Here is a 24,660-nt window from a genome sequence, read left to right on the forward strand (position 1 = left end):
ACTTGCTACAAAGCAGAAGGGCACCACCAATGTCTTCATGTCTTCGTAAACATCTGGTGTCATTTATCTTGCAGTTAGTTGAGCACAGCCTTCAGCTCTTTAAAATTATGTTCAAATCTCTGTTTTGTGTGTGTGTTTTGTATAGCAGAATATTTTCTGAAAATATTTTGTGTGTTTCTTAGGAGCATCACAGCAACCTTCTCTATCTTCTCTTACCTTCTTTTCCTTGGGAACCCATTTGCTACAACTGTTTTTTCTATCCTAGCATCATAAGATGAATCTGCCCTGCCTGGTTAGAGGAGTGGACTGGTGCATTTCACATATCTTTCAGTCTAAATTCCAGAGTGTGAATCACAGTATATCTGCCCTGCTTAACTGTATGAGAGACATTCTAGTATGGGCACACAACTTAAGAAGCACCAAACTTCCAGTTAACTCTACTAATACACTTACCTTCAAAATATTTTGTCCAGTGTCACATCTTCATCAATGGAAGTTGCTTTTATTCATGTTTCCGTATCTCTTTTTGCTGTTATAGCCCTGGATAGAATTCATAAGTCCAACAGCCCCATCACTATCTAAACTGTAAAAATAAATCATCCAGGAGCCTAGCACTTTATCATAAATAAATTGTAAATAATTAAGGCTTTTGGGCTTAATTCTCCTTGACCACTGTAGAGCAATTGTCTGTTGATGTCCTGAAGCTTTCTTTTAGAAACCTTTAAGAAACCTTTTAGAACTTGATATTCTAGTCACAGAAATAGAATTCATAGCATCAGTTATGCCATTGGGCTCCCTCATTACAAATAAGCCAAGTGCTTACAAAAAGGTGACAAGCAGCTGGAAACTTCCTCTTTGAGGAACCAGAACTGTAGAACTGTCTGAAATTTAGGCTCAAGGAGTCTCGTCAGAGATAATGCTTTGCTCTTTGGCTTGCCCTTGACATCAACTCTTTGAACCAAGCAATTTTATGAAGTATTTTTTTATATTGTCTTTAAAAATGCAGTCACTCGCTACATCACCATCATCCCAGGCCTTACTAGACTGTAAAGTGTTTTAGCAACACAACCAGGATGTTTTGTGCAGGCTGTTTGTTAGATCCTGTCCTCTGGCCAGCTCTTCTTGAAGAGGCAGACTGACTCATTTCTCACTGTGTTTCATTTTCCTTCCTCTACTCTTTAGCAGTCAATGAATCAGTTTCATTTGGGCTTAACATGAGGTGACTTCAGAACAACTGGCAACACTAAATATCTTCCTCACCTTCAATCCTTTTTTCATTCTTCACAGAATTCACAGAATCACTAGGTTGGAAGAAACCTTAAAGATCATCAAGTCCAACCCGTGCCCTAAACCATGGCATGCCCTAACATCTCAAGTAAACCATGGCACCGAGTGCCACATTCAGCCTTTTTTTCAACACATCCAGGGATGGTGACTCCACCACCTCTCCAGGCAGACAATTCCAGAACTTTATCACCCTTTCTGTAAAAAACTTTTTCCTAATATCCAACCTTTATTTCCCTTGGCACAACCTAAGACTGTGTCCTCTGGTTCTGTCAGTTGCTGCCCGGTGAAAGAGACCGACCCCCACCTGACCACAACCACCTTTCCGGAAGTTGTAAAGAGTGATCTCTTCTCTGAGGTCACTGTTGTAAGAACTCACTTTGACCATAAAACATTCTTGCTCTGAGCCTAGAAGATAGAAAGTTGGTTCCTTCTCATCACAAGAAGAGGGGTGTACAAAGTACTTGTAAGTATAGCAAAGAGCAACAGGACAATGAGCCCATCCTGAAGTTGAGGAATTGTAGTAATTTCCCTTCCATGCTTAAGGGAAGCAAAACAGACACCACTGCTAGAAGTATCTTCAGAAATCCAAACTGCACAGAAATTCACTCCTTCACAAGACATAGTCAGCTAATTTTGTGTCGGGGCAGTTGAGGATTTTGTCATTGGACATCGACTTCTTGGTCATCAGTAAGGTTATTTGCAACCCACCTCAGAGAGAGTGATGCAATTCTCTTCCCTGGAAGCTGGTTCCTAAGAACCCTCCAAGGTATTCTACTGTCAGCTGAAATGCTGGTATAGGCTGTGAAGTGCATTGGAACTGTGCTGGTCTTTGTTACTTCTCAATTTTACTTCTGCCTTGATTGCTTCTGGGGTGCCATTTGGAAACCAAGGACCAGCTTTGCCAGGCTGGGATATATGTGCACCTGTGTTACATTTCATCTCTGATTTCCTAGGAGTTGTTCACAGGCAGGGTTGTGGTGTGGCTGTATTCCTGGCACTTAACCAGCAAATAAGGTAGTATTTTCACAAGTTCTGTATTTTCCTTGTTGTAGCAAGAATCATTTGATTTCTGCAGATGTCTCCTCTTTCATTATCTTATCAGTGGCTTTCCAGCCATTTATTATGAGCACCCAGCTACCTGCCTGGAGAGGTGAGTGTGCAGTCAGCTAAGACCATTCCCTCTGCACACCAATAGCTAGAGATGTGAACTGTGGAAGTTGCAATTTGGGCATTTCTGCTGTGGATTATCTATGACCGAGAATATCCTCCCTTCAAGTTATGTGGGGCAGAATCATCTCTTTGTTTGCATTTGCTTGCTGTGGAAATTGTACTTCCCCATCAACTCAACGCCAAGGATCCCAAACATTGCAGTAAACAGCCAAAGCCAATTCAGAATAATAGATCAAAAGTGCAAGTCCTGCTCTGGCCACTTGAATGACATGCCAGTACTCCCTTCTCTGTGTGCTGGTCAGCTCTTTCATCCAATCTTGTGCCTCCTGAAGGTACCTGGCCACATCAGCCAAGGTAACTGTGTTTATCCTATCCTGGTCAAAGCTGTTTAGGTTTCATATCATTAGCCCAGTACCTACAATGGATTTTAATGAGCTGCTCATATCATATTAAATGAAAAACCCACAACTTGAGCTTGTTCCATGGCTGACAGCATTTGTAGCAAAGGCAAGCATTTAAATATCTGTTACATCAAAAAAGGCAGAGAGATTTACAAATTTAGAGCTTGGGTTTAGCCATTTGAACCAAAAGTAGTACTCAACATCATATTTCTTGAGTCATCTGAATTTAATAGTCAGCCATATAGCATCTTTTCTTAACCTCCAGTTATCTAAGGATTAGGCTGCCCTATTCATCCTGAACATCAAATGTGCTTTGACTGACTTGTCTGGAGCACCTGAAAAATAAGAAATCTTCTGATTTCTCTAGTGGGCTTTTTTTTACTTCCACCACGCTTTATGACACACAGGACTTTTTGAATCACTGTTTTCTCTTCAGTAGAGACATTCAGCTTTTTTTGATTACAGGAAAATAGAATCCACAAAGTTAACTACAATTACCAGAGTCTCTTACTTAAATTTATTTTCTCCTGCCATGTTTAAAATGATTGCATATCAATATGGGGATTTTCCTTCTATAGTCTTTCACCATCCAAAGATCTCTCTGCTGGTGACTCAGTGTGAATAACTTGTCAAAAATCAAGCATCTTGAAATACTATAGAATCTGTAGAATCTATCTTGAAATACTGTATAAACCACACAGTGACAGTGTATATAATATGGAAATCTTATCATTTTCTGGATTTCAGGACTCTGTGGTAGAGCCATACTTAGCTTCTTTGCAGATCAGAAAAAGGAGCTGTAGAACATATGAAAGCCACACATTCTTAACCTTAAAGAATCTTGTCATCTGATGAGAGTTTTCTGTCAAAAGGCTTTTTACTTGAAAGTAGGTTTTGTGGGGAAACTCTGGGTTTTCACAGTGCTTTTGCCTGGAATGGTCTTCAGAAATAGGGAGACAGAATGTACACAGACAGAAGGTACTTGTTTGAATATTCATTTAAAATTTAAGGAAGTGGTTCTAAAGACCCTTTCACAGTGCATTGCCACCCCTATTCAAGAAAAATGTTGGTCTATAGAGTCAGACTAACTCATTATTGCCTTATGTATATGTTCCACCCTTGGGGCCACTATTGGTAATCAATAGCTTGATAAAGGCTAGGGATTTTTCAGTTTCAGTAAACTTAAAAGCATAGAAAATGTGACCTGGGTTTCTAACATACAATTTAATGCCTAAACTACCAAACACTGGAGTAAAGAGTGTACGAGATCTGGTTTGCCATCAGAAAATTTCCAAAAGCCTTACATTGTTTCATTCCAACATGAATTAAAAACGGATTCTGCGGACTTTATTTTTGTCTTCTTTCAAAATAGAACGAGAGCGATATTACTCCCAGGTTTCTGTCTCAAAGAGCGGGATGATGGACAAGCTAGTGTTTGTTTTGAAGTGTTCTTTCAAAGCAGTTAAATTCTATCACAGTTACAGGCTACCAAGGGTCACTTTAAGCCAAGAGCACCTTTCCAGTGTGTACTTCAGTGCCTAGCTTTGTTGTAGTGCCTCCTCGGATTCTTTCCAATTACTTAAAATATGTCTTTATTTTTCTGAATGGCTTTTACCTGACTTATAAACATTCACTGTCAGAAAGCCAAGCGTGTGTCTCTGTATGCATCATAATCCTTTTGTGCTTTAATCAATAAAGAATTGCAAACATTTCATTAGCAGGCATATTGCTAGGAGATTCTATAATTCAGTTACTGACTGTGAAACCAAGACCTCACTTTAACTCCTTCTGTCAGTTCTACTTTGCTGTATGAAATCATAGCAAACAGGGGGAAGGAATCCCTGAGGTCATTCATGCATTCTCTGTCTCCCAAGGGCAGATCTTTTCATCTTGAGTTACCGTCACTTTTATTCATTGAGTTTGTGAATGGTGTGCTATTTCCTGTAAAAATCCCTTTTCATTTCTTTGCTGACGATAAAGACTCTGACCTTATCCAGAATTCCTGGCAATACCTTCCATTGTTTTGCTTTCCCATTTTAAATGAAAGGATTTATCCAAGGTCAGGAGATAATGCTCCTTCACAATGTTGAGAGAGTTTCAGTTTTTCTTAAATGCAGCTTCTCTATCTAGAGAGAGCACCACAGCTACAAGTGTTAATTTTAAGAACCAGACTGGACTCATAGGATGCTTATAAAACACCCGATCCAATCTATCGAGTGACATTCCCTAAATATGTAGCGTTCCCTGAAGAGGAATCGAGTTTTTCTGAACTGAGAGCTGAGGGGTTCATGATTCAGTGTAAGATTCACCTAGTTTTTTCTTCACACATTCCCTATGTGGCAGGGCAGAATTCTCATCCTATTTTCATGCAAATAAAATTCTACCAATCATGAAATTGCAAGGAAATGAGGAGACAAGCATAACGAAGTGAAGAATTCAACATCCTGAAAGTTACTCTTTCTGTCTTAACTTTTTCATTCCCTGAATTTGGAGCTCTTTCAGTTTCTCCTTCATCTGTTCACAGCTATTTGTTTCTTTCATTATACTCTTGTGAATGCTCTTTCTCTATACTTTCAGCATCACAGAGCATAATTTGCATGAGAATAGCACAGTTCTCCCTTAACTGAAAATTGAAATATTTTGTGTTTCGTTTCTTCTTGTGCTTGTTGTTCTTTGCGTCCCTCCCTGTACCCTGATCTACTGCCACATAGCACGTGTACCTCATGTACTGCTGCTTTCAGTAAAATTCTTTTTATGGATGGCAACAGCACTCTTTATCATCTGTTCTCTGTCTCATGGCTTTCTTACTCATACTGCATATTACCTCTTATGTAAAGGCAAGCTCATTTTATAATCCACAGAATTATTTTCTTTTTTAATGGCCTTTCCTGAGTTAAGTTTGAATCTCTTCCAAGTTTCAGGCTTTCAAGATTTCTGCATTTTTGATCAGAATTTGCGGGGGATCTTCAGTGTGGTCTTTTTTATTCAGTTAGGTAGTCCTTGTTCTTAGGCATGGTCATGCGCTTCACCTACCACTAGTGGTTAAAATTATTTCCGGATTCTCTAGATAAAAGTTAGGAGTAAGAGAGAGAACCCCAGTTCAAAAAGAATTCAGAAAGAGCTCTCTTTGGTGGAGATTGTGCTGTGACACCAATATGAAGGAAACAGATGAGATGTCTGCACAGGCAGCCTTTGAGCCAGATGGAGCAAAGTGGTTTTTCAGGAGGGGAGGGGAGGCACAAATTAAGGACTCCAGACACTTTGTGTATTAAACTAAATTAATTCAACATTGTTTAAGGGAAGGGAGCCCGTACCACTCAGCTCAACAGGATCTTGTCCTCTCATAGAACTGCTCGCATACCATCATCGCTTTTTCAAAGCTGCAACAAAGTTTGCACAACGGAGTCCTGGTGTTGGTCCCAAAACACTACAGTGATGCAAGGAATCACAACAGACAATGGCAATCAATGGTTTCAGATTAGACCTTCTCAAAATTCTCAAAGCCATATATATGACTATCTTCAACAGACGTCCTTAATCTTTTCACAGTTGTTCAAAGTTGGTGTTTCACTGTGAATTAAATAAAGAGAAATTTAAAAATGAGAAATAAACTCATTTTTATGTGCTTAGGATAGGTAAACAGGTTATCAGTTGATTCAGAGACAGTAGCAGTTTACAACAGCTTTAGTGACAGTACATCTGCTGAGAAACAGCTACACGGAGTAGTTTACCCTTTTTGCCACTCCAGTTGCCAGGAATTATTACTCCAGAGGTACCTTTTTAGGAAAAACATGGTCTAATTAATCCATATACCTTCTTGTTGCACTGGCTAAAACTGTGAGTGCACTAAAGCTGCTATCTTGCTTGCACCATTTAGCTTTAGTTGCATGAAGATTAACTTGTTCATGTGTCTGACCCCTGAATTCAAGGCGGTTATTCTGAGCATAAGATGCCATGTTCAGATCTTGTGCAAAATCCAGACCAAGTGTAGAAGGAGACATGATTACAATCTGAGTATGGTTACTCATAACTTTACTTAGATTGTGATTTACTTGATAGGACTTGATGGCTTCTCTAAATTCTGAGCTCCAGGCTACTCCAAGAATTGCTCTTGCCTAGCATAAATATTGACTCAGAATAAGCTCAAAATAATGTGGCACAGATTTTGAGCCCAGTCATCCTGTTTCTGTGACCACAATGAGCTTTAGTCCACTGCAAATGAATTCCAAATAAAGGCAGTTTGAATTGCTGGTTTTCTTTAACTTGCCCTTTGGTTAGTGTTATCATTTGGGTAATCATAGGAGCTAGGTGGTGGAAAAAAGCATTTTTCCATTTTCAGGTCTTCCTTTTGGCTGTACTTACTGCTTACCATGTCAACCTAAACAGTTTTGAAATCTGGCAAACTTAGAGAATACTCTTTGGTTTGGACTGCTATGTTTTTATCTGCAGTCTACCAGTTGCTGCAAAAAATCCTTTTCCTCTGCACAAGGCCTTAAGATAGGGGGTCAGTCCAGCCTTCCTCTCTGATTCAGAGGAAATGGCAATCATAAGCCCTACAGAACAGTCATTTCATTTAGTCCAAGAACAACTTTTTCTCATCAAGAAGGTGCCATTCAGTGTCCCTCTCATGCTCTTCCTAAGAGACAGATGCTGCAAGGCTGCCTTGAATGTAGGTGATGACTTTAGTGGCTTCCCTCTCCCATTTTCACTTAGGTTGTGTAGATCTCTTGTTTTTATGTCAGCTGGGTTTTTTTCTTCTGTTAAGACTTCTTTGCATGTTTTACACACATTCTTGAGAGCAGCTCTTATGTTTACAATTGTTATCCACTCTTTGCAGTCATTGTGTTATCATCAGGAGTCTGGGAACAAGTGGGGTTTTTTTGGATCCTGTTGGCTTCAGACTGCCATGATGAGTAACCAAAAAGATCAGAGAATCACTTCTCCATATCTCTAAATAAAGCACCTTGGTGCTAGATCCCCTCCTCTTGCCTTTATTTGTGTTTACCTTGTCCAGTTTTAAAACCTTTCCTCATGATTTATCAAATATTATAGAGAATGACCTAGTTAAGACATAGATTACTGAATGATCCTCAGATGTAACCCTGCTAATCTTAAGGACCTATGGAATTTTGTTCTGCTTTGCATCATATCTTAGTTCCTATAAAACTGGTTGTGATTTTAGTCCAGACTGAACCAACAATGAATAATAGAGAATCCAATATTTGCCTGATTTTGACCAATACCCTTAAAATCATGTTATGTTCTTTCATTCATGAGATAACCTGAACTCAGAGAAATTGGCTTTATAAAATAATTGGCTACTTTAAAAACCCCAAACAAACAGATTTTTATTAGAAGTTTGTATTTTAAATGGTTATATTTACTTGTTTCATAGAAGAAGCTGAAAAATCAGGCTTTCAGAAATAGTCTCAAACCATGAGATCTCTTCGGAGTTTCAGGCATTTAATAGTTTCAAAGTCGAATAAATCCTGTCTAGTGTGACTCTTTAAGAAAGTGACCTGTTGCCACCTGATAGAGATTCTGTTTTCGTTCAAAAGCTTCAGAAGTAGAACCTGAAGAGCTGCTCTTTCCCTGCTAAACCCTTGCAGGCGCTGGAGTAACTTCACCTGGTAACCAAGTCAATGTTCCTGATCTGGTGCTGAAGGACTAGCAGCTCAAGCTTGTGCTTTTTAATTGGATATTTTAATATCCAGAAGCAGTGCATATCCCATAGTGCAGTGGACTAATGTTAAAGCAAGAGTTCCTATGGATTAAACCATAGCACATTGAAAATGACTTTAGATATTTCTTTGGATCAATGGATATTTCTTTGGATCAATGGATGTCTGTGGGTCCATTGAGCAGACACATGAGAGATTGTTCCAAAATTAGGAGCTTACACTGGAAAAATACAATGTAATGTCTCCCAGACCGCCTCATATAAATAGATGCCCTTTTCTTTAGATCCCTGTTTCTGCTTGAATTTTCTGGTATGAATTCAGTAGGGATGTTGATGGGGCTTCATATATCACTTTAAATTAACAGTAAGGTCTAATTGTTTCAGACTTTGAGCTTTGTCATAATTCAGAAGCAATCTAAATGCCAGTAACATGATGCTGCTTTAGTTGTGTCTTCCAGTTTTGTTTTTTTTGCTACCTTGTCAGAACAAAAAAAAAAAAACAAAACCACAAAAAAAAAAAAACCAAACCAAAACCAAAAAAAAGTTTGAAACAAACAAGAAAAAAGGCTAGAATGTTTATATTGTCTTTCACAGAGAAAAAAATCAGCAAAAATTATCTGTAGGACCAATATCACCATGAAGACTTGATCCAATTTCTAACGTCTGTTCTTTCCCTTCCATAGCTTCTCCACTGTGATAGAATGGAAATAAGTCATTTACTTCTGCTCTTGGCTTGAGGCCTAAAAGTTGTATTTGTGTTTCAAATATATGCTGAGGTTTGGTAGTGCTGAGGTGAGGGATGAGTTGGTGTCACCTCTCTCAGAAACTCAGAAACACATGTCGTCATGCATTGGGTTTGTGTTGTGTATAGCCTTCAGCTCCTCTCTTTGATGTAGCCTCTTTCCCACATTCTGCTATTCATGTTTGCTTTCTTTTACCGATGTTTTCTCACGACCTTGAGTTTAAGGAATTTCATCAGTACATCTCTCCAATTATCCAAAGTGTGAGAGGTACTGTCACATGTCCTCTTGCTCACTTGGATCTTCATTCTGTTAAGAGTTCATCATGTATGAAAGTCAGAGTTGCTAGGAAGGTTGCAGGGTATTTACCCTTTTTGGTTTGTTTTACTAAATCTGTGTGAAAATAAGAAAAGCTGCCTTGATTCCTTCTATTTATACGTAGAAATAACTCTTGTTCATTGAATGACCCTTACCCTATAGATCCAGTCATCCATGCCATGAGAAAAAAAAAATTGTTGTGTCTATTCATTTTCACTGGATGTCATCCAGAAAGCAGAAATATTACTGCTTATGTTCATCTTGTGTTGACACACTGCAATAAAGGAGTCTTCATATGCCAGAGTTAATCTGCTAACAGAAGATTTACTGCTCTTTGCAGTGCCATGTCAAACGTAACCTTCAGTGCTTTTTCCTGAGTTTTAACCTTAACTCTTTACTCCTGGCAAATCCTCCTGCCCTTAAACTGTGCCCAAGTTAAAAATTTTAAATGACCTGATACATTTTGCCTTCCCTGAAACATAAAATTATTATCTGATATGTTGGTCTACGAGGACGCACTCATGTTCACATTCAAATGGAAATGCCACAGTTGTCGTTTGCAGAATTCTTCAAGCAGAAGTTTCAGCCTGTAAGTCTATAAAATAGTGCTTTCCAGAGAAGTAGATGAAAATCAGAACTATATTGCTTAAACAGTTAGGTTGAGGTCCTGCAAGGTGAGCAAGAACTGTCTGAAAATCAGGAGCTGCTCCGTTTTCAGAAATCCTTTCAAACTCATCTCCATTTTCAGAAATCCTTTCCAGATAACATGTCAATCCCTTTGTTAGCTGTGCTTCCTGGCAGTTGCATGCAAATCCATTTCTATACTGGTAGCTCTTTCTACATGATGTCATTACATAGCAAACAGACATAAAAATATAAAATCTATCTGGAGGACCGTGTGAATGTGTATGGGCTCAGAGACCTGTCCCATGCTGTTAATGCGTGTATGCCCCAAATCTGTGTTTCAGTTTGTTCTTAAGTGCCAGGAGCTTATTTCACACTGGTGGAGAGGCCTGTGCCAGTGCAAAAGAGAAAAAAACAATTACTTTGTTTTTTTTAAGCAGTGAAGTTCTTAAAAATGGCCAGTCTAAGTTCACCTTGAGGGCAAAGCACTTTAAAATAAAAGTCTTTTAGTACTAGTCAATAGAAAAATAAAGCCTGTTCTGTTCTGTGTAAATAATTTTTGATCAATGTACTGTTCTGAAGCAATTCCCAATTAGCATATCCTATAGCTGATTGTCAGACCCTGTCCACGGGGTACAATTGTGACACAGGCTGTGAATATTCAGCAATAGGAGTCTGTAAATCTGAGTAAGTAATGACAAAGCCTCTTTAGGGAAAGAGGTGAGCTGAGTATAATAATGGCAATCTTGGGGGGCAGTGGGGTATTTTAATTTAATCAAATCCAGAGCAACTGAAAAAGATACTATTAAAAGGACTTATTCTCTGAAGTAAATACTTTTCAGAAAAATGTACAGTTCAAACTGACATGCTAAATTGGCATCCTTACATCCACTCCATTCTGTGGATCAAAGAGAAGTTAATAATTTCCCTTGCCTTTTATCTCCTTTATGGATGTGTTTGTGAGTATGTGTGCATATGCATGTGTCCGGTGTGTGCATGTGCATACATGAGTAACACCAAACAACGGCAGCAAGGGAGGGGTTCTTGCTTTTTCTGTAATGAAGTTGGAGATTTTATTTTTTTTTTTAATCCAGTGGTACCTAATAGTCACTGCCCACTGTAGTAAAAGCTCAGAAGTATTGCAACTTTCTCTTGCCTGTGTTTGCCCAGCCACCATTCTACATACTACAAGCACTGGGAAATTTCAATGACACAGCTTGGAATGGGTTCAGTGACCTCAATTATGCCCTCCCACCCACTCCAAACTCCTTTCAATTTGCAAAAAGCTTTAAGTGGACAAAACCCAGATGCCTTTTGCTTGTAGTTCAGTAAGAACAGATTGGGCATGTAGATTCTTGTCAAAGTGATATATGTAGTTCATTTTCCATTAACTCTTTCTTAACTAAGGGTTTTAAGTTCTCGGTTCCAAGCCTAGCACTCTGCTTTGCTTTCTATTGTTTTTAAAGTTCATTATGCCTACAACATCATTTAAAAGTGAAGTTTAAAATACCTCAACTAGACATTGACTGATGCAAAACAGAATGTTTGATTCTGCTTTTAAATGCAATCACTTTTTTTTTTCTTTTTAAACTTGTTTCATATGTAATAACCCATCCTATTGTCTAAGAGAGTTGAAAAAACACGAACTAAATACACTAAGTAAAATCTCCAGTTTGGGAGGAAAGAGAAATCATGACTTGTGGAAATGATTTACTAGTCAAAACCAGTACGTGGACCCTGATGACCTTGAGCTTGCTTCAGTTGGCTAACTTAAAACTTACATTGCTTTTAATATGTTGTAATATTGCCCCAAAGAGGCAGTGCCCTTCCCCTCCCCCAGAGCATTTCATTACACTGCCTTTCTCCCTCTCTCTCCCTCTCTGTCTCTCTTTCATTCTGCAGAAACATGTGCTGTCAATAACGGAGGCTGTGATCGGACTTGCAAGGATACCGCGACAGGGGTGCGCTGCAGTTGCCCAGTTGGATTTACCCTGCAGCCTGATGGGAAAACGTGCAAAGGTCAGCCTCTGTTTGCTTTGCAATGCATCATTTGCCTTCAGTGGGTCCAGTACAAGATGTAAATATGCAGTTATTTAATCAATACTTTTTAAGTCGATTCAATACCGGTACAGTAATTGCAATTAAGTTCATTAGCTTTCTCCTTCCCTAATTTTTATGTTATTTACCTGGTTCAGTTGTTTTTCTTTTTTATTTATTAGAGGGTTTTATTACTGCAAAGAAATGAGATGCAGAGGTCAAACTGTTTCAAGCTGAGCAGAGATTTAGAGGAACAACTCGGGGCAGCAAAAAGCCTTTAGTTTCAAAGGACATTCTGATACCTTTGTAAAACCTCAGTCATCTAATGGTGTCTGCATTTGTCTATTCAGAAAGCGAGTTACAATTGTCAAGCAATACTTTGTTACTTGAGAATAATCAACTGCTTATTGCTGAGTGAACCCAGCTATTGCTCAGAAAAAAAACCCAGATACTTGGTCATTTCTGCACCTTCAAAAGATAAATAGCCAGCTCCAAAGGAAAACCAAAATAACATTGACAAATGCAGGAGTTTAAACCACACAGCTGATGCTCAGGTTTTACTGCTCCAAAGGCAGCACAAGAGCCTTGCCATTCATGTGTGTGTTAAAGCTGAGGTCAGGGGAAAAGAGAGCAGAAAAGAGCATCTGATAGCACTGTCAGCATGTGCTTGCAGTTACGGAGACAGTGACAGCTCTCAAATGTCACAACACAGTCACACTTCAATGGCACATGAGGAGATTTGGGTACATGTTGGTAGGATCAGGCCTTCCATCAACCATTTTCCCACTTTCCTGTGTATTCCTTTTGAGCTTCTTTGCAAAAGACTTGGGAGCTGGAGATCCGGGAGGACCTGTCATATATTCTTGTCACAGAGAATATTTTTCATCACTCAGTGAGTTAGCTTAAGTTGACCTAACTTGCTAAACAATTATTGTGACTTTTTTTTCCTTCAAATTAACCAGAAATGTCAGAATATACTCAGTCCAGGGCTTGACATTACTTAAAATAGTAAAACCCACAAAAATAAACAGAAAATGTGTGGTTTCCTCTTGCTCCAGGCAGAAAAATCCCGGTGCTTGGGCATGATCCTGTTAGTATTTATAGAAATAACAGTCCATTTGCCTGTTCATTTGAAAATAAAACATTTAAGCTGCCATCGCACACAATGTTAATAGTTAAGGGTGAGCACACATCAAAACTCAGTCATCTTAGTTCAAGCCACATAAAAATAAACCTTGATTTTTACCAGCAGACTAGCTAAGCTGTAGCAGAACAGTAACAGTGATTCCACCAAGTGCTTAAAAAGGAGGCATTTTAATAATGTAACATGCACCTAGGCTTGATCATAATGTTTATTATTGAAACTGTGTCATGAATAAAAAGAGTAATTCTAAATTTAGACCTTTGGCCAGAGAACTAACATGAAACAATATTTATATAATAATCAAGACTATAATTATTCCTACAGAAAAATGAAATATTCTACTGATCCTCAAACCAAATACCTTAGCCCTAAGCTCTTTCACATTTTGCTTTTCCTCTTTTTTATGAGTAGAAAATATAAGAAACAAAATCTGTATTTTTATGATGCTGCTGATTCTTTCTTACTTTCTTAAAATAAGCAGCCACTGGAAATTAACACAGATGGTTTAATAAAGCAACAAGCCATTTCTTTTTAACCTTTATTGACATTTTAGGAAATACTCTTTATCCTAAAATGGTAAAATATGAATTTTGAATTTGACTTAATTAATAAAATTTATCTTATGTATTGCACTGTGAGATTTCTGGGCTAAATCCTGCTCTCCTGAAGCTGAAGTGATTTTGCATTTAAACCTATGCACAAATGATCCTGCACTTAAACTGACCAGTGAAGTTTCTTGCACAGCTTTTGCAGGCAGCCCATAGTCAAAGACAGTGATCTGTAGGATTTGCATCTCCTGAGGGCAGAAGTGAACTTTTTTGGTGGAGTGACATTAATGTCCTCTTGGCTCCTCTTGCTGATAGGTAAAGCCTGGAAAAGACCAGGCAGGAGAAAGTCAGTGTGCACATATTCCTTCCTTTGCAATCTCTAGAAAAGAAAAGAGAGTAATCAGTGCAAGTTTTCTCCTTGGATTTCTTCTTCCTCTTTACTCTCCTTGATTTGACTGGCCCCCAGTTTCTCATATACCCACTCCCCTGTTTCCTTCAGCTGTAATTTTACATCTGTGTGGTAAGAGCAAGAGATTGTCTCTTGGATGCCCTTTAAAGCATCTTCAGGGATCATGGAGCTGTCACATCCTGTCTTTCTTGGGCACAGTTTTCAAGTCCATGGAGCATCACAGCATGTCCAAGTGAGGTTTCTCATATAACATCATTCTAAGGGAGGTTATGTTTCTAAATATAGAAGAAAGATATGCCATTGTCTGTTAAGGGAAAGTAGAGATGTAGGGCATGTAAGAAAAGCTAAGAGGAACTGGAAGGAGAATTAATATATTAACTGAAAAATGCAATTGTGGGTCGAGCAAAATGATTAATATGGTTAGGTTTAATTTAGCAAATAATGTTGACCAAAAATAATGTTTTTATTGCAAAGTCTGTGATTTTTTTTTAGTCCATTTTGGCATCTTCCTCTCTAAGCAATTTTACATAGTGCAGCTACTACCTGAAATTATGTAGAAGTTTAGATTCAAGTGACTTAAATAAGACTCAAAGAAACATCTGCATTTTGGGTATTGGGTATTAAAAGTGGATCGAGGGTAATTTATTAATGTGTAATTCTAGCTCACTTGTAGGTGAATAATATATTCACAATAATGTGCTTTTGTTATACTGGTAGTTTATGGAAATCTGCTGCCACATTTCTTCCTTTTTTTTTTACAAGTGAATGAAGTATTTTTTTTTAAATTCACAAAATAGAAATACTATTTTTCTAAATAACAAAAATTTCTAGATGGTTCTGCTCAACCGTCAGGACTCTAGTCAATTTTAGGCACTGTGTAGACATGTAATTAGAAAAAAAGTTTACTGTCCATAATGTCCACAGGTTTTTGTTTAGTAGTTGGGAATTGCATTAATTGTTTAGCATAGAAAAAAGGAAAGTATACATAAAAATGTAAAGACAAGTTCTTAAAAAAGAGTTTATGCAAACATGCTTGATTGCCAAAAGGTGGCAAAGAAACCCTTTTAAATGTAAATAATTGTTCTATGCTTTGTTTGCAACATCACAGTTCCCATTCTGTAGGTCTATCGTAGAAGCTGGCAGGAATTTAAATCACAGAGTACAGAACTGAGTCCTGACTAAAAATCTGGTATTTCTCCTGGCCCCTCCCAGTGTGTCAGAGAATGGAAGGTGTAGGAGAGCAACTTCCAAGTAATACAAAGAACCTGCCTTCAGTGGTTTTGCAAGAGGTTGACCTCTTCTGTACTGAGAAATGAGAGTTCATTGTCCTCAAAGAATCAAGCTCCTTTTTTAATGCACAGAACAGTCTGGTTTATATCAAATGTCAGTAAATTCAGGGGGAAAATTGTTGTGGATATAATTTTAACATGGAATACGTACAGGTATCTGCAGAGCACATAAGAAGACTACTGTCCACTGTTGTGGAGGATTGGTTTGCTTTCTGGAAACTGGAAAAATCTTTTTAATCTCTGATTAAAAATCTCTGATTTCTCTGTTACGTACTTTACTTACCTGGTCTTGCAGTGAAATAAGACCAAAAGTGCTGTCTGTGGTCTAGTTAGAATGATCTTCAGATGTATTAATGGTGCTTGGATAAAAGTTCATGAACCTTTTGCTGTCTTTTAAAAGTCAGTCTTGAACTCAAGTCCTCCCTCAGTTGGCTTGGCACACAATGGAGAATGCTCCTTTATTCCCTTCAGCTTTCCTGTCAGCTTGGCTCTTAATAAGCCAAACCATGGAGGCTTTTGACAGCTAAGAGAAGAGACATTTCAGGCAGAAAGGGTTCCATGTTCTCCCTCTAATTAATGCTATTTAATTTCTACTGCCATTGTAACTGGGTGATGCCAGCTTGATGCTCAGTTCATTTGATGCTGTTGATTATTGTGCTACACATGAGGAAACAGTGTAGGTCACTTCCTTGAATGCCTACCAAGTTATCCCACAGAATTCAGCCAATTCAGGCAGAAAGGGAGACTGAAGATTAAAAGACATAGAGGCCCAGGATGCTTATTGCTCATTACCTCCTACCAACTTTTTAATATCCTCTGTGTTGAGCATATCAGGGATTCTGTGGTCCTCATCTCCCTTGTTTGTTGGTTTCTGTGCCTCCTTCCTGCTGAGTGACCTTTCCATAAATCCAGCTCCATTCTGCCCTCAGTGAGAAGATTCATCAGTTCAGCATTTTAATTATACTAAATACAGCTTGGGTAACTGATAATGAAGGAGGCTCATTTGCAAAAGACTTGTAGGGTTCAAGAGGAGTGAAGTCAGACTAGATTAGACTTAGCAGAGATTTCTGAAGATTGTTTAAATCCATCTGCCAAACTAGATCAAACAATAAAGAGCTCACCTTCCCGAGGACAGTTACAGGAGACAAGCTGGGCCAGGGAGAATTCTTCTCCCAGGACTTAAAGTAGAGAAGGACTGAGAATAATGGCAAAAGATGATGTCTGAGAGAGACAGGGACTTTCCCTTGTGGCTTCTCTAAGAAGAGAATCAGAGCAGGAGGAAGGGCCACAAGCTTCTAGCATGGTGTAAAATGTGTGACCGTGTATATGATATATATACTCCATTTCTGCTCTGGGACTTAACAAAGAAACTGTGCCCATAGATAGGCATTCTTGTGCCCGAATAAAGCAACTTCCCAGCACTCTATACCTAGAGCTACAGAGAGGAACTGTGCAGACTGCAGCCCTTGCTGAGCTCCTGGAGTCACATAGCACAGCAAATGGGAGTTTTAAGAAGGAGAAACTGGATTTCAAAGCAAAAGCAAACATCTCAACTATGGCTTTCCCACAAACATCCATAAAGTGCTATCTAACTTTGCATGGTCATAGATGTTTGGTAATAGCAAGATGTGGATTATTTTGTTCAGCTGATTTCCTGTTTTGAATCATTTCACCCATATGTCATCATTTAATCTGCATCTTGTGAAGATCCATCCTTAAGGGGAAGGAACCTGACAACAGGATTTTGGGATCCTCAGCTGGGCTGGATTGTCAGGGGGTTTAGTAGCAATGTGGAATTACACATTCATAATGTACCACCAGCTGTGACTAAGTGCAGCAGGATCAATTCCTGTGTAGGAACAGGTCTGTGCCAAGCACAGGTGATCTCACAGACGTGTTTAGGAGACAGAAAGTTCCCTCCACATCCCCATCCAGAGATGGAGCATTTTCTTGGCTGTGTGACACTCGGTCAGCCCTTCTCAGCACTCTGGCATATTTAACCAGAGCGGTGTTACGCTGGGGTTATGTGCCTGCATGGCAAACATTTCTCCTTCCTGCTGTCTCATTGTCATGGTGACCCAGCAATGGGATGGGCTCTCCACTTCCTCAAAACAGGCCCCCATCCTTCAGCATTCCAATGTAGCAAAGAAATGTGGCACTGACGCGCTTAAATACTTGACTGTGCTGCAGTGGGAGTATCAGAAATACCTGACTCGTAAATGATCTGTCCAGTAACTCAGCTCTGAAACCTCCTTTATCATTAAGCAATCTAGAAAAAAAAGAAAAAAGGAAAAAAAGAAAAAAAAAAAGCAGGAGTGTAGAGACTAATGAAAAATCTCAAACAACTGCATCAAAGTTTATTTGAAATAAAAGGGAAATTTTGGATTGGCTGTGCTAGCTTGATATAGTAATTACATTTTTTAAAATCTTGCTTAATTGCAGCCTATTACAGCAGGAAAATGTGTTTTAAATCAGTTTTGAGTACACAAAAAATGAAACCCTGAAGGTGAATTAAATTTTGAAAATGGAATTGTTTCCGTGAGAAAAGGGTTTTTTTTTAAAAATGAGTTCCAATGAAATAAAGTATGTCATGTTTTGTTAAATATGAACTGAAAAGTTTCATTAAATTAAGTGGTTTAAATTAATGCTTGACATAGGTTTGGTATAAGATTATGACTTAGATGCTGAAGGTTTTTCTCTCTTTTCATTCAGAACACACTAACACTAAGTGAAAAGCTCACTGTGAACGGTTTAGCTGGCCAATTTGGCTTCATTTTCTGGCTACAGAGTATCTGTGAACAGTTATGATTTCCTCCATACTTCCATTAATCGAAATTACATAAAGTTTGTTTCAGCTTTTTTTTCTTTAAATTGGATTAAATTGACTAGAGCACTTAGAATTGCATCTTGTCAGTCCTAATCAGTTCGTATGAAACTGAAAATGTTTCCTCTTTTTTTTTTAAAAAGTACACCACACAGAAGACAGGTTTTTTTTACTGTTTATTAGTAGTAAGATATAGGTGTTAATCTCATGCATCCACTATTAGCTCACCTGAATTATGATAATACCTTTATTTCACTGTGATTGATTAGGCAAATTTCAGAGTACCTTTGATAAATTCAGGTTTTGTTTGATTCATATCCCTGATCAATTTGACGTTTTTTTTACATGTTAGTAAAAATTAGACAGTAAAATATACCCCAGTGCAAGAAAACCTCTAAAATGTATGCATCAGTCAAGTTTACACTAAGGCAGATGAAACTTTCTTGGCTTATATGACCACACTTCTCACAACAATAGAGGTCTCAATGCCTTTAGAGTCAAGACTGTAAGTTTGGAAGAGCCTTCTGAACTAAATGGGTCTGAGCTAAGAGAAAAATACAAGACAGACCCAAATGATTTCATGTGAATGAACTTTTATTTCCCCTTAGTTGTAAAGTGATCTCATTAAAAGTAGTCACCCAAATACAAAGCTTTCCTTGGTTGAATTCGTTCACATACATCACCATTTTTAATGGAAAGGAATTTAAATTATCTCCTGAAGAGTTTAAACTTTAACATTTAGAGGCAAATCTGTTCATAGCTGTCTGACTACTCCTGCTTTGAATCCACAGCTTCTTTCCATGCACCCCCCATGAGCAGTGTGTGCAATATCTGTGATGCTTCACATAGTGCAAGGAGTGTCAGTGTTCTTAGAGCAGGTCCTGGGGCTTACAAAGAGAGCTTTTCCCAGCTCACCTTTCTCCAGCAACATTAATTACTTTTTGAACACATGTGAAGAGGTTAGTTCAGCTCTATCCACACAGACACATTGGGTTTTTGAGGAACATAAGCATTATGAGCCATTATCCATAACAAGACATTACTATTTTCCAATGTTTTCTCAAAAAGAAAAAAAAAAAAGGAAAAACATACATACATGCAAATGTTGGGAAAGAATGGAAAGAATGAACTCAAATGAAAGAAGTAGCTGACAGTCATCACCTCCTCCTCTGCAGTCAGATTGCTGTGATACCAGCAAATGGCAGCATAAATGTCAGCTTCAGAATTACAAGCAGCAGTGGGTTTTTGAAGAGGACGTCTGGCAAAGCCAGAAAGGGCAGAGACCTTCTTGTCTTATTCCCTTTTCTTCTGATTACATTTTCCTTGATCATTGCACCATGGCCATCTCTTATCTTTGAGATAATTTAAGTAGTTAATAGAGTGATTGTACTTTGTACATTTGACTCTGGTTCATAATGTCAGTGCTTCATGTCACAGCAATGTGGTGTACAGAACATTCAATTTTGTAACATTCTGCTGATATAGTGCCTTGGATTCATAGTTTGGTTTGGAAAGGAGCATATAGGAGATGGTCCCTTAGCCTTACCTTAGTCAAAGGTGCAGTGACAAGGAATGAGAGAGGGCAGCTTTTCCTTTAAGCTGATGAGTGGCATCTGTCTGCTTGCTGCACATAAATGAAGATATCTGGGCTGGATCACTCTGGGATATCCCAGAGCTGTAGTGTGCATGTTTTTTGGAGTCTGTCAAAAGTACCTAGGGGAAAGACAGGATTACTCTCAGCATACTTTAACTTACTCTGCTGGAAAAAAAAAAAAGCCAAACTCTGCAAGTGGAACAAGATTGAGATACACTTAGTACTTACACTCTCTATGAAGAAGCTGACCTGAGCACATAAACCACTTTACCCATGATCCTTGGGGGGGGCAAGTAGTACAAATGTTTTAGGGTAGTAAGTCAGATACACTTCTGACTTTTTAGGGGAAAATTTCTCAGACATTTCAGAAAACTGAATGCTCATGGGATTCCAAGTCAAGAACCTCAGTAGGAAAGGCACTGAAATTTGCTGTTTCATTTTTTAAAGCAGACGTTGTCATCCTCAAGCCTTTGTGTAGACTCACTTTGTGTGACTCTTCATTTGATCCCCAAGGCCACTGTTGCCCCCACTGTGGATACCTAACTAGAATCCCCATCCTCTCTCCTATGCATCAGCCCCCAGAGGCATCAAATTTGATTTTGCACCTCACACCTTTTTCTTCTCTCAGGAATCCCACACAGTGAAGGGTGTTCTAGAATATAGTCAGAAGAATAGGTGACCCCAAGGGAAAATAAGCACAGCCTTTGGTAATTCCTGATGGGATTAGAGGTCTTACATCATATGGTTCAGCTATGTCCTATTTGTACAAGCTTAAAGAGGTGTGCATTGGGAAATAACATGGGACAGCTGGCACCCTCTGAACTCATCTCTTATTGCAATAACGTGCTCCTAAGGACATGGAAAGAGTTTAATCCCAACCTGTGGAGTACCCACTTTACTTGTCATGACAATATCTCTGAACTGGGTTAGCCTTTCCACTTCCTCTCAGAGGATCACAGTGCCTCTTCTTGAGCTCAATAATAGAAACAAAATATAAGAAAAAATGTTAATATAGTGGTGCTAAGAGGCCTTTGTTGTCCATTCAGATGTGGAAGTCAGTGCAAGACAAATTCTCAGTCCCTGTCTGGTTTTCTTCAGTGTTCCTCCCTCTGAAAAACATCCTTCTCCAGGGGAATCAGAGTGCCTTGATATTTTCAGTGGCAGGCCAAAGCCAACTGAATTTATCAAATGATTTTGTCAAAGCCAGTCCACAAACTGTCTGAAGCCAGAGGGTAGAGGTTTAGAAGTTAGCTATTAAAGTATGTGTTGTCTTTTAGCAACCTTTATGCGTTGACTGAAATGGTTCATTCTGAGCCATTCCTCCCCCCCAGATGGCTTTCTCCCTACTTCTCATCAATTTCAGCCAAGAATAAATTTCCCAATAATCAAATCAAGATCTAGTTTTCATAATTCATTATAAACAACTCTACTTCTATCAGATTTCATACACAACTCTGCTTTCAAGTAACAGCAGTTTACACTCCCAGAGTTTGCCACTAGAAATAAGTGTGTGTTCAAAAATAAGCCCCATTTGAGTTTGCTTCTCTGTACCTGCAAGCAATGAGCTATCAGAAAATAGAGCAGGTGTGATCACAAGCCACTACAGCCACATGTCAGAACAAAAAGTACCTTTTCCCTCTCCATGCTGATCATAAGGCAAATACAAATCTTGTGGCTGAGGTCTGTCTTTTAGCCTAAAAACAAGGAAAAAAATAAATACAAAAACCTCTTATGACTTTGCATGAACAGAGGGCCACCATTGCCTTGCACGAGAAGCTGGTCCCTAAATTAATTCATGAACATGAGACTGAGATCAAGAATGATAGTAGTGAAAATGTGGGTTCTGCAGTAGTTAGATTAGTGCTTTTAGGAGGAACAAAAATATTAATTTAAAATAATACTTTTCTATTTATGTGTGATGCACAGATTAAATGTGCAATTAAATGTTCCATTAAAATAGCTTAACTTCCTTAAAATCCTTCTGACAAACCAGTTTTGACCATTACCTAGTATTGTGCACAGTTACAGGGTTTTGAGACCACATGCCATTTTCAGGAAGCAAGCAGGAAGCACTCTTGGTAAAGGCAGATTGGTGTGAATCCCAAACCGCTCAACTGCAGAAACCAGCAGATTTCTTTTTTTTTTTTAATGCTGTTGCAGCTAGATCACCCTGTCTCTTCCTCTTCCCAGGACTCCTCTTTAAGTAACAATAACATTTGATTAAAAAAATAGAGGCATTTGTGACAAACATGTAACCAAAGGCAGCCAGTGGGTGATTTCATTCCGTGAAACAATAGATGTGTCTGCCCAGCCAAAAAAAAGGTAACAAAAACAACATTAAATGAGAGGAAAATTAGGAATTTTATAATGAAAACAGTGGTCCTGTTCAGGGCTTGAGTACTGGCAAGATTTTCAGAACAAACACTTTGGGGAAGCCCTGAGATGGTTCCTATAACTGGACCCACTGAATGCCTCTACAGGGAAGTTTTTGGCACATGAATCAACCACATGCATGCTGCAGAGATAATAGGTAGGCTTGGAGTTGATGAGAGAAGAAAACACAAAGGGAACTTATTTGCTAGGAATGACAAATAAAAAGCCAAAAGGGAATATTAAAATACAGAGGCAGTTTTGAGGTTATTTTTTGTTTGATGTGACTCTAAGTGAGATGTGAGACCATCTGTGTCCAAAATAAACCATCATAAACATCAGGACTGAGAGGGGGGGAAACTGAGTAACCAATGGGAGAACAATAATCGAGTTCAGCTTATCAGTGGAGATGCTTGTTTTAGAAGAGGTGGATAAGACTCACAAACTGGATGAGAGCAGGAGCTCCGCGGTAGCTACAAAAGCATTTTCAAAATAACTACCTAAATGTGGATTAAAGAAGCAAACATTAAGGCCTTTTTGCTGAGGCTGCAGTCATTTTAAGCTATTCCATCTATGTTGTCCAGGTCTCAAGACAAAGAACATGCAGGATCAATCCAGTGTGAGGAAAACAGAGCAGCATCCAGCAGGCAGCTGTAGCAGCTCATTAGAAGCTCTGTGTCATGTCCAGAGAGAGAACCACAACCATCTGGGCCAGCCCTGCTGCCCTGGAAACAGCTGTTTCTAGACTTGCTAAGACTGGGAAGTGACTCAAAACTAGGTTTCTATTTTTTTCCCCCACTTTTTTAGAGCAGACAGGGAGTTGACTGTTCTTGGTGTGTGATAAGAGAGGTGGTAGAGTATTGGACTGAGGAGAAGGCTCAGAAGAGCTCATGGTAAAACCATAAATTGTGGAAGAGATGTTGGAGAGGGGGAAAAGCTGATGGTTGCCAGCAGAAAATGAGTGAATGAGTAGGATTTGAGTGAAAATAAGATGGAAAACCCTTGGTGGTAGGTAGTGACAGTGGTCAGAAGCCTAGTGGGGCAATCAGAAAAATGAGCAATTGGACACACGCTGAGGAATATATATGTGACTGATTTAGACACATAATTGATTCAGACTTTCCAAGAGACAGTTGAAGTTTCAAGCTCAGTGATGAAAAATCAAATTATAAACCCATTATTTAAAAAAAAAAAGACATGCAAATTTTAGATATCAACACGGTCGAAATTTGTCAGAAAGAAGAAAAATTGAATGAAAAAAAAAAGAGAGAGAGAGAGAATGGAGAGCAGAATCCTTCTAACAGCTGCTGCAAATTTATCTAATTCAGAATATGCGTGAAACTTTCACTGCCCCTTCCCTATTTTTAAGGGAATTGCCTTTTAGGTTTTCAGCTGGGCCTTGGGTTTGGGATTTTTTTTGGTTTAAAGAGATGATACAATTCATTTGTCTGCTGTAGACTTGTTCATGACAGACAAATATAATGTAACAAATTATCTTCCATTTAAAAATTGCAGACTTGGGTCAGCTGCCATGTAAATCATTCTGTTTCATTCCCTCCCAAGAGTTCCATCTATCCCCACAAAATAAATTCATGTATACTAAGTTGGGGTTTTTTTCATGACTAGGCAATATCCCTGTTCCCTAAAAACTTGCAGTTGTTATTTGTCTTTGTGAACCTCCCCTTTGAAAATGCCAAATCCTTTAAATTAATGCTTCAGAGGGTCATATTTTGCATTTCAGTTGTTGAAAAGACCTTGCATTTATTCAGCAATATAAAGCCCCCTGAGGATCAACAACCACGGTATATTATGGGAAAGTGTGCTGTGCTTTCTGTTACTTGGGAGCTGACTGCTCACATGATCATAATTTCCAACTTTCAAAACTTAAAACACTTTTTTCATTATTTTATCATTGTCTTTTTCATTATAAAATATGGTTTTTCTTTCTTTAATATGACTAGATCCTGCTCTCAGTGATGCCTCTGTCTTCCCTGGTACAGAGCAGATCCCTGGCTGCTTGAAGTAGTGTCTTCAAAAACTTTTGGAGGGTTAATTTTTTGGTCAGCATCCAAATTTCTTTGATTCATTAAGAGCTATTTAAATTATCATGGACTAATTGTATTCAAGTGCCCCTTTCAGAAGGAGTAGCTTTATCCCAGAAAAGCTATCACAGTTTCACTGGGATTTTAGAGAGAACATCAGTACCTTTAACTGCCCTTAATACC

At 38.6% G+C, this 24,660-nt stretch overlaps 1 protein-coding gene across 1 annotated transcript in view; it reads left to right on the top strand.

Moving 5' to 3' along the window:
* SCUBE1 (signal peptide, CUB domain and EGF like domain containing 1) overlaps window positions 1-24,660 on the top strand; it is a 192,680-nt gene that overhangs the window by 111,955 nt on the left and 56,065 nt on the right. Inside the window, exon 8 of the mRNA XM_036404941.1 lies at window positions 12,123-12,239. Within this exon, the coding sequence (XP_036260834.1) occupies window positions 12,123-12,239 (117 nt within the window). The remainder of the gene's footprint in view (window positions 1-12,122; window positions 12,240-24,660) is intronic.

Source organism: Molothrus ater, chromosome 5 (genome assembly GCF_012460135.2).
Source record: "Molothrus ater isolate BHLD 08-10-18 breed brown headed cowbird chromosome 5, BPBGC_Mater_1.1, whole genome shotgun sequence".
Lineage (NCBI taxonomy): Eukaryota > Metazoa > Chordata > Aves > Passeriformes > Icteridae > Molothrus > Molothrus ater.